The 11,476-nt window shown below is 36.4% G+C and overlaps 1 protein-coding gene across 1 annotated transcript; it reads right to left on the bottom strand.

The window, feature by feature from the left end:
- Positions 1-1,009: 1,009 nt before the first annotated feature.
- LOC105055915 (transcription factor bHLH18) lies at positions 1,010-4,857 on the bottom strand. The gene is made up of 5 exons (XM_010937942.3): positions 4,722-4,857; positions 4,187-4,260; positions 3,497-4,072; positions 2,189-2,560; positions 1,010-1,671 (listed from the first exon to the last, which is right to left on the bottom strand). Exons 2-5 carry the CDS (start codon positions 4,220-4,222, stop codon positions 1,597-1,599), a joined length of 1,059 nt encoding a protein of 352 aa, XP_010936244.2. The 5' UTR covers positions 4,223-4,260; positions 4,722-4,857; the 3' UTR covers positions 1,010-1,596.
- Positions 4,858-11,476: the final 6,619 nt, after the last annotated feature.

The following is an 11,476-nucleotide window of genomic DNA, read 5'->3' as shown; positions in this document are numbered from 1 at the left end:
TTTGAGCATTGAACGGATATCAATAATCAACTGAAAAAAAGACATGTTTTAAAAGATATCTGGTTAACCCGAGGATAACTAGGTCTTTTCTTTTGCATGAAACGAGTTGAATGTCATAAGCATACCAAATAGTAAGACAGACTTAGCTAAGTTAATAATTCTAAGGCTGACGTCGAACCGCAGTTTTGAAGTGGATTTCGCTTAAACATGACCTTCTAAAGATGACAATTGTTTAATTACACACTCATGCTCGCTCTGGAACGAAATTTTTTTTGTGATCAAATTAGCCAAGTTCTTGGAGACTCATTCAATGAGCTCGAGATCATGATTTCCTTCTTAGAGTTTCGGCAATAAGCCAGAGTGATCACTTTCTTTCTTGAGGTGTATGAAGTTGCCTTCGAATTTTTTTGATGATAAAAGAGTGTAGTAAAGTTCGAAACTAGTGTTATCTCATGTCAATGGTCAACAACTACAACCTTATTAAGAAGAGGTGGAGGCAAAATTGACAAAGCTAACTCTCTGATCTAAGTAGACTTTATTATCACTGCTTGCGTGGAGCCAGGGTGGATGTGAGTGTTTTGTTAGTCTTCCAGGAAAGATCACAATCTGTGACTGAAAGAGATTGTCTCACTAAAATTCTACTAAACTAATCAAGAATCTCCATTGGGTATTCAATCAGATCTTGCTACCCCATCACTCATCCCAACCATAAATTCCTTAGCTGTCTGCCTTTAAAAAAAAAAATTATCTAACTTGCTTGAACTACGAGACAAGGTCCCAAGAAATTAAGCATAACAAATAAAGTTCACATATGGTTAAAAATAAAGAAACAAAATACATGTGCTTCACAGCCCATAACGTACATCTTTGCCACAGAGAAGATCCTCGGCACATCAAGCAACAAAACAAGTTGGTATTTTTATTTGTACAATATGTCCAACAAAACAACAACATAGTTGGTGTTTCTAAACACCTTTTCGCAAGAAAACAACAGAAGGAGAAAAGGGACACAAGTAGGAATTATTCATAAGACCCTCAAAAAAAGAAAAAAAAAGACCCCAGGCTTCTGAGACAAGGCCTATTTTACCCCTACATAAGAGAAAAAAAAAAGAGCACCATTTTTTCCACAGTCAAGCTTTTGGGAGCAGAGATATAGATTGAAAGGAAGGCAAGAGGTAGGTTTGAAAAGTCAAACCCCTCAGAAAAAAAGGGCCACAAGAAAAGGGGGAGAAAGGAAAAGGGTTTTGAAAAGTCAAACTCCCCAGCGGAAGCCCAGAAAAAGCCTCGTGTTGTTAGTCTTTTCTCTTCTAGAAGAACATGGTCGAGTGCTTCAACCATGCAAAAAAAAAGGTAAGAGAGAAGAACTAAAAATGAGAGAAGAAAAACCCATGCAGCAAAAACAAGTGAAAATGGTGATCTTTAAAGTGTGAGGGGATCGAAGGCCTTATTTTCAGAAGTAGAAGCAAGTCTAAAAAATTTTAGGAACCGACAGTAGCTAGCTAGTCATCAGCCCAAGATTTCTCTTAGGACTAATTAAAAAAGGACCACCACCACCTCCACCACCATTATTTTTTGTACAAGGTCGTCCTGCCTTTTTCATGCGAACTGTTTGAAAGCTGAATTTAGCTTCTTCACTAGTTCCTTCACCGTCATGGAGAACTCCTCGTCAACCTGCATAAATGAACGAGTTTAAAGTTTACATAGTGTTTAAGCATGACCAAATAGAGCCTAAGAATATATGGTTTATGTGTATTTTTAACTGTAATCGTGAAACAACATTAATTACATTGGAGTGGATCTCCACTTAGATTCGATCGAATTTAGATTGAATGATAAGAATCCCACATAGAAGATTCGAGCAATTTGTCTGCTACCTTTAAAGTTTAAACGGCTTACACATAAAAGATTATATGATGTGGAGATCTTTAGACTATATATCAAATTAATGATAAAAAATAAATAGTCTAAATAATATGAAATTATATGTATTTTTTGATTACTTGCTACAAAAGCTAAGGATCTCAAATCACATGTTTTTTTTGTGTGTAATTAGTTTAGAAATAACATATCATATCCAATGACTCAGATTATCGGTATGGAACCCTAATTGTCTAGCATAGATTTGATCAGATCTAGAGCCAAATCTAACTCATATATGTGTATAAGTACTCAGAAGTTTAAATCTTGCCTGAGCCACAACAGTTATATCAAGCAAGGAACTAGCAAAGGGGATGACACTTGTGTTGATGACGGTGAGATGGAGCTTCTCAATCTCGCAGAGTGCCTTCACCAATATCCCTTTGCTTTTCTCACAGTGAATCTTAATGAGGACACTCTTCTCAGACATCTTGGCCCCAATCTCTGGGAGGGATTCACCAGAGGGTTGTCCACCAAAATTCTCATCATAGGAGCCATCATCATCAGAAGAAAGTTGTGACTTCTTGACAAGAACTGCTGACTCAACAGTCCTTTTCGCATTCTGCTCTTCAAGACTTTTCACCTTCTCTTGAAGTTGTTTTAGATACTTGATTGCATCTCCAAGAACCGAAGCCTTGTCCATCTATCCAAAGGGGTTAACAAGTTGGAAATATAAGTTCTCTCGAAAAATAATGGAGATAACAATTAGTACTTAGCAGGGTAATTTACTTTAGATGTAGATTTCATATATATATATGATAGACTTATGACTCATAGTGAAAACTACTAGTATGTATCACAGTTCTGTTGAAATGGGCATGTAATTTTCCTTCAAAATGAAGTCCTATGTAGAATTTAATGCAGAAATCACCTATCAAGAGGAATTTCAGTGTTTTCCTTAGTGAATATGGTTGTAGTGAATTGCCTTTTTCTTTTTTTTCTTTTGCTTTTGGTACCTGTAGCAAATTGACTCTGATCATGAACTATCTATTCCATTCTCCATCATTTCATGTGAGCTCTCGCAATTCATATGATCAATTCTGACTATGAAATTCAACAGAAAGAAGGGATTAATCCAAAATAATTTGAGAGGATCCCTTCCACAATATGTGATTGCCTTCTTTCTTGTTTTGATTGCATAATTCCATTTGGAGTTGCAATCAGTATCACTTATTGTGATGAATGTTTTTCGCTACTTTCCACTTCACAAGAATTTAAATCGAAAGAACAAATATTCAACATATATTCACATAAGAAATTAAGTTTTTCATTTCAACTCCGGCAGAAGTATCTTGAACAATTGCTAAAAACAAAAACAGCCCTTACTTGGCCCGAGCTTTTACTTCGATCAACCACCAGATATGGATAATAAGCTCAAATAATGATGCAATTTCCATCAGGTTCATTTCTTCTTCTTCTTTTCTCTCTATCCTCTTTTTTTCCTTTTCTTTTTCTTTTTTTTTTCTTTTTTTTTTTTTTATTGTGGTGGTGGGGGTGGCGTAAAACTTTAAATAGTACATGCTGAAAGCTAACAAATGAAGAATTATCAAGGCAGTAGGATCACCAATCACAAACATACCTTCTTGAGACCGGGAATGATTGCGGAAAGTGCTATAAATCTCTGGCTCAGCTTCTCCCTTCGCTTCCTCTCCGCAATGATGTGGTCTTGGTTATGAGAAGAAGGCCTAGCCCCCATGTTCATCCTCTTAGGTCCCTGTCCAACCATATTGTCATAGCTCCTCTTTGAACCAGGAGGAATCAAGATCTCCATCTCTTCCTTTGGCCTCACGGCACCAACTAATCTCTCATATAATTCAGCTTGATTCCTTGGCGAGTCCAGGTTGCCGAAGGAAAGGATGCTCGGAGACGAGGCATCGGGGGCCAGGGCCGAGTTCTGCTCAGTGGTGCAAGAATTCCAGCTGCTGGCCTTGAGGATTTTCTTGGGCCTTTCGACGCACTTGGTGTCCATGGATGAGCAGCTGAAGGTGTTTGATGTGGTGCTGGCTGGTGGTTGGAAGGAAGGGTAGGAGGTGTTGCTCTCTGAAGAGAGGGATTGTTGGAAGTCCTGCCCAAGAGCCACTGCTAGCTGTTGTGCAGTGAGCTGGTCCAAGGAGTTCATGTCCCACTGATGGAAGAAACTAGGATCCTCCATTCCCTGCATGAATTATACCACAAAGATTTCAGCTCTTTGTTGTACTAAATCATCTGAACTTGAATATTATAAAAAATTAAGCTGAAGTTCTAAAAGGTCTGATTATAATCTCCCTACCATATCAGGGAACCACCTTGCAACTGATGCTTCCATTATATTGCTGCTCCCTTTATATGAAAAACAAAGATATCCTGCATCAAGAATCAAAATTAATGCTATAGAAATCAATACTAATTCAGTGTCTCTAAGACCAAATTTAGGACATCTATCATTTTAATTTTCCTCTTTCAGTCCAAGCAGAGAATTTAACTAGTTAATGAGGATCCAAAGAAGAAACAAGCCAATATTCATGTCAAAGAACAGTTACAAATCATTCAGTAAAAAAAAAAGGAGAAAAAAAACATGAGCTAAAATTGTGCCATGATTTTGAAAATTAGAAAGAAAAGGAGGAGGCCAACTCCATTCAAGTACTAAAGCTTACAAAAAAAATGAGAAAGCAAAGCTTTTCTCTATGACACTTGATGCCAAAGACAAAATTGAACCAGCCAAAATACATGTGTTGCATACTATGCTTGAACACTACCTGAGCAAACTTTGAGAATTAGAGGCTAAAATGCAAAAGACTATTCAAAGCAAGGAGAGAAAAACCAACCTGTGGAAGAAGGCTAGGCTGCTTTCCTTTTCTCTAGAGCAGCAGAAGTCAGCCTTCCTCTCTTATAGAGTCCTTGGGGCTCAGAGTTGCTTCTGTTGGTGTGAACGTTGCCTCAACCACCAATGACTGCTTAAATGGAAGCTCTCTCCCCACTTTTGCAAAGGCTTGGGAAACTACCCTCTCATAATCACTATTTTAATAATATCCTTTTGTTAATTGTTATGACTTCATGCTGACCTCAGCAATAAAGGAATGCCAGTAATTTCCTTGCTCTGTTCTAAGTGCCAATCAAAATATTTGAGTTCTGGTGAATAAGTGAGTCCAATTTGCTACAGAAGGAAACAGGATGATTAATAGGGAGACCAATCAAGCAGTTGATGTTTTTTATTGTGACGTGAACGCCAGAAGTGCAGAGTAAAAAATTAATATTTTCCTAGTTGTTAATCAGCAACCGTTGGACAATTAATAAAATTAAAAAATAATTCTCCTTCTAATTAACAAGCCATAATTAACTGATATTTATTTTCAAATCATTTTTTTTTTTAATTGGCACGCTATCACGTATAAGAGGACAAACAGAACTGATGATTTACGTGTAGTAGTTTACTTTCCTCAATCAGTTAATTCTCCCCCACATGAAGCTAATCAGGTTGCTATCAAAAGATAATTAGTTTTAATATGTGTGTTTAGCATCAAACATATGTGGTTAACTGTTGTTAATCATTTTGATATAGGGGAGGGCTTCCCTATCACTCAAGGGAAGAGGGGGTGGGGGGGAAGAGAGAGAGGAAAAAAACTACTATTAATTATCAATTTTTTGGCTTGTTTATCAAATAATTAAAAAAAAATACAGAAAGAAAACTTCCCCTGCTCTGTGCATTTATTTTCCAGTCTCTCTTTTTCAGATCTTTTTTTTTTTTCCTTTTTTTATGTGAGAGTTCAGTTTCACAGAACCGTTTCTCCATTATTGTGAACAGTGCTGGAAACAAAACAAAGTTTCTTCAGACTTTTCTATCATATCCTTACATGAAACTTATCTAATTTCAGAAGAAAAAATAATAGATTTTAGTTATCCATAAGCCACTTCTGCTCTGGATCAAACTGTTGGGCATTTATTGCACATGGCAATCTGCTGAGAAGAGCAGAAATATAAATCCAAAACAGCTGGCATATGGTAATAAGAATTCAAAAGAAAAATAAAAATAAAAGCAAAACAATACAATACTCATCTTAGCTCATAAATCATCAACCTGCAAGCAAAATAAGGTAAAGCCACCATTATTTATTGATTTCATACGGTTTAAATAGTCTAATAGAGTTACCATCATTGTTCAGTAATCAAGCAGGGAATTTACCACTGGTTTTTATGGTCTCATGTCTATGCCTAAGATTTCATCTCCATCTCCTTAATTAAGCAGTGGAGCAAATCTCTTCCCTTTTCTGGGAAAAAAAACAGAAGCCAAAAGAATTTTTTTTTTTTTGGTAATAAACCTCTAGGAGAAATGGCTGTTAATGGAAATTGAATAATTCAAACCGAGCAAATAGTTTACACCTTCCAGTTGGACGGGTTGCTTCATTTTCCCAAGTATCCAACTTGGTTGTCACTCGTGCAATTGTTTCAACACCAGCTTGTCCAATAAACTTCGTGAACTTAATGAAGTCAATCACCGAGCAAATGTCAAGACAGCGAGAGCTGTGCTGGTCCAAACTTTAGATTAACACTTTTGTACTGTTTCTTTTCTTTTCTTCTAGCCGTGTGGACAATGGATCTTTGATTTATAGAATTACCTCGTCCAAAGGTAATACTTGAATTTCTTGCTCGCATACATATATCCAAGATCTACCCAGTACATAACCGATGTAGGACTCAACACACACTTGCAAGAGGTTCACATGCCGGAAGTTGAATATTTGATATTGAAGGAGGCAAGGCAATTAGACTTTTAAAGATTTTAAAATTTTATAAAGATCAGTTCTTATTGAATAAATACATAAATTATAAACTCATATATGAGGTAATTATGGCATTTATTCTATCTTTTATTCAGGGGAAGAAAGCATCAAAGGGTCGTGATGCAGTTGATGGAATACCAACTTATTGGCAGAATGCAAATGTTATACTAGTCAACAATTCCAGGACTATGGGAAAGGAATGAGAGATTGTCCACAAATGGTGGGGAGCCGAAGCTGAGATTAATAATAGAATACAATATTGTTTCGGATGAGCTAATGAATCCCATAAATTAAGCTTAGTACCAAGGTGGCCATGTGCCCGTTTTTATCTGCAGCTATTGACCAATGAGGTTGATGATGGAATACATTATCACCTAACTCATGATTTCGGCTACCACAAATTCACATATGCCGTGTTTCTCTGTCCACACGCACCAAGTCCTTTCTCCTTTAACCACCCCTTTTGGTTTTTTATGTTGACCATGTTATAAAGGTGCGATACACATTGACTAAACAATGGCTACAACCATAGGCTGAGTCTCTCATGAAGCTTCTTTTTCTTCTTCTAATTTCCAACTTTTCCTCCAACAATTAAATATTTATAAAATAAATTTCTACCTAGATTTTCTTCCAATAAGTTCAAAACCTAAGTCTAGAACCTCGATTCGAGTCAAATCAACATCATCAGCATTAGTTGATTCTCTTAGGTCTCATCGATCACCATTGTTCATCTTCTTAAGCAATGGAAATTTCCTACCACTAGAAACACAAGGATTTCAGCCTGACTTAGGACAGACACTTGTTCAGAATGCAAACCAGAGGGTTCAATCTAATCACCCACCACCATCCATGATTTAATGAGCAATGGGAATAAAGCAGATATAAATAGCAGGTTGATTGAACTAACCCTCTAGTTTATGCCAGAGAGGGTCCAAGCTCTTTAGATTTCGATGTTTGACAAGCCCTTTCTTTGCGTAACTCAGAAAAAAATTACACCATTGTACTATAAATACATCCGTGGGAATGACGAAATAAAATATTCAAAAATTGGGATGGTAGATCAGCAATAGAATTCTATAAGATCATTCCTGCATAGTTGGCTATATAAGATCCCATATGAGATATTTTTTAAAGGATAAAACTATAAGGCTCCAAATGGCCATAATCCACTGAAGCCCAAAGATGGTTAGAGCCAAAGCGGACACAATACTTCACATATGCGGATGCGGAGACATAAGCCAACCATCCGAACTATTCAACCCCTTGACGCATGACCACAACAATACCATTATACTATAAATAATTCGTGGGAATAATGAAACAAAATATTCAAAAATCGAGATGGTAGATCAGCTATAGAATTCCATAAGATCATTCATGTATGATTGGCTACATAACATCCCGTACAAGTCACTGCACTATTAGTTTTTCTATAGATATAAAATGCTTCAAACGAAAGCAAATTATGTGTCATCCGCTGACAATCATGTAGAAGAGGATGAGCGTTGGCCTATGTAGAAGATAAAGCCTTTTTTGTTCAATTATAATGTAAATGTCCAATAAGTTTCATCCCAAGATTTTAGGATCTAACTCTATAACGCCTATCTTGTATACTTTTCCTAGCAAGTGGCAAAAGTATATAATTTCTCTCAAGGTCATATCTTTTCCCATATCTCTTCTCTTGAATAATAAATGTAGCCATACCTTCACATCTGAGATCTGACCTATGCCATGCCCCAGTGTCAAGCATCAGCGGCAACAACTATTAAAGTAGATCCAGCCACAACTCGGATTCCAATAGTTATTTCAAGGTTCCCACATGGTGAACTCCCTAGAAAATTGAAGATATCTTCCTTTTGAATGGAGAAGAATGAATCATATCTTTCTTGGTTCTGGAGGAAGTCATATCTTTCTTGATTTTATGCAGGACAAGCCACAGGAGAGGGAGCAGAAAGTCCTCAGGTTACAGGTATAGCTTTTTGTTTGGGTTGACCCTCATCTAAGCAACTAAATCCTGGGTTTGGTTGGTCTCAAGCTCAAAGTTTAGATCTGGCAAACAGGACACAACTCAAACCTATTTAGTCATTTGTAAATTGTGTGTGAAGTATCTAGGATATCTTAATCTGATACATGTAATTATATGACCTGACATAGAAACAAATAAGATCATGAGACCAAATCTTTTTTTTTTTTTTCCCCTCCAAAGAGATGACTCAAACTTAATAATTAAGACCAAATCTTATGACAATTGACAAATCCAATCCATGTGGAAGCTAAGGTCAGGCCAGCCGACACCCAAACCGTAGAAGGCTGTGTCTACTAATTTTGCCTTCAAATGTCATTTAGTGCCAGCAAAATCTAGAACAAATCCACCAAAGATTCCTTCGTCAGATCACGCGATGGATTCTTTGAACTCTCTGGCTGCACCCAATAGGCTTGACCAAGACGTGGCACCCAGTATCCTAGCATATCTAATGTTATTATTGTAAGGAATGCACAAATAATCTTTTAAGCCAATCTTAGAAGGCATTATTAGTTCATATCCAGGCATTATCTTGGAGTTGATGTTACCTTGAGACCCCAAGAAGGTGGGAGGTTGCTCTTAGTCAAATGAAGTCGAAAATTTGAAATATTTTGCAAGAGAGACTAATTATTGTTAGGTGAACATATAAAGATGATGCCGATCTAACCTCTAAGAAACTATAGTTCTCAGCTATCACTAGCAATAGCGATTGAACATCATTGTTTGTCCCTGCCCCCCACCCCCGCCAAAAAAAAAAAAAAAAATATATATATATATATATATATATATATATATTGACCATGCCGAATGATTAAAAAATAACGGAGTGTTACAAAAAATCCAACAGTAATTTTTCATTATTAGCTGAGGTGAAAAGCGGGCTAGAAAATTGCATTCTGAAAATGAATTATTTTCCTTCTTATTAACACGATGAGCTTTATTTTTTTCTTTTTAACAAAATTATGATGAGGGCAGGATTTAAACCCTGGTCACTAGTATCCAAAAATGAGTAACTTATCATCAAAAAGAAAAAAAAAAAAAAAAAAGTGACTTTATCAACTAAATCAGTTAGCACCCTGCCGAATGTTTTATTTCTTTTGGTCATTACAATAGAGCATGTGTCTTAGGTCTGTTGTGCAAATATAAGAATTTATAGAGGCCTAGAAAGCTTCACACTTTGAACACTGACATGAAGTCTGACATCATCAAAATTATTATCATGCCACTGCTATGAATTTTAAAATTTATTGTATAACATATGAAAATTCAAATTGGAAATTAAACTTTTGCGGCTCAGCAAATTGAACTTAGCATCTTTTATAAGAAAAGCGATCTCAATGACCAAAACATGTCTTGTACTAAGAAATCTAATATTGAAAACCATTAAAGAAGTTAGAAAAAAAAACAATCCGTGACACTCCATGACACCACAACCATGGCGTACTCTGTGTGATTTGATTACAATCTCTAAGATTCCATTTGATTATGCTTGATCTCCGGGATACATTAGCCAGCTAACATACACTCATTATTAGATGAGTAGCATGTGGGTCACCTTCTTTGACTATTAACTTTGACTACCATTTCCCCTTAAAAGGTGCTACACATACTTCTCTCACAGGCTACAGGCTTCACTGGCTTTGGGTGTTTGATATATCTGGTCACATCAATGGTCCTGGATAATTTAATTATAGAGGTGATAAAGCTATAAGTTATAAGTTGAGTCGTCTCAACTATGCTAACTAATCATGTAGATGGGTGCAGTGGATGCCATCAACAAGGGGCACCTTGTGCAAAATAACTAGTATGTGATGCATGGTATGTGAGCTACCATGTGGAACAAGTTCCACCATGATGATCAACTTGTTCCATTTGTATCTTTTGAAATATTCTAAAAACCAGAAGACCCTTGAACTAGTTGTTCACCTTGGTGGATGATAAGAGAGCGCTACAGAGATAAGCAACTTGCTCACCTAATGTTAGTGAAGTCCAAAGTTATCATATCTAGGCTGATGAATTGAAGGAGACAAAAGGGTCATCTGAAAATAGAAAAATACAAGGCAAAATATTTTTCATCGATCTCCTCAACGAAATGATTGCTGGATATATCCCAACTTTTACATCACAACAAAAAATTGGAAAAAAGAGAGAGATTGATGTTGGATTATCAGAAATTTCAGCTGTTTGCCATGAAACAAGTTGTTATGAAGACGATGATTGGTTGAGCGAAGCAAGTGAGCTAGAATTCATTAATTCTGTATGCCTGATATCTAAGTAATTGTGTCTTATGGTCATACTCCTGCAAGTTCTTCATGTTAGACTTCACTTGCCAAAACATGACATGTACAAAACTAGTGGCAAATTAATCACCTTGTTGCTTTTTTTTTTTTCACAGCTGTTGCCTCCTTCCTCAATCAATAAATCATGGTTTCTAGGAGCTGCCAAGGACAAAGACTATATTTTGGCCAAATTTGATATCTAATGTCCTTTTGTTGCATCAAAAACTGGTTTCACCTATTGGATCTAAAACAGGTTTCACCTATTAGATCTTGGGGAAATGCAGCACCAAATCTTGAAAAGCATAGATATTGTTACAGTTTTCCGTTTGGCTTTTGTACTATTTTGGTTGGTCGCCAATAAAATTCTCTACTCAAAACATTTGCTCTCATGTTTTCCTTTACATTTTTTGCACACCACCTATCTAAGGAAGATTTAGTTGATTTTGTACCCAAAAATGTTGATCTGGAAACTCCAGGCAAATCGGGCGAGACATTTCTAA

This window comes from Elaeis guineensis, chromosome 13 (assembly GCF_000442705.2).
Source record: "Elaeis guineensis isolate ETL-2024a chromosome 13, EG11, whole genome shotgun sequence".
Lineage (NCBI taxonomy): Eukaryota > Viridiplantae > Streptophyta > Magnoliopsida > Arecales > Arecaceae > Elaeis > Elaeis guineensis.
Note: the sequence above shows the minus strand (reverse complement) of the source record. Positions and strands in the feature narration are given on the sequence as shown.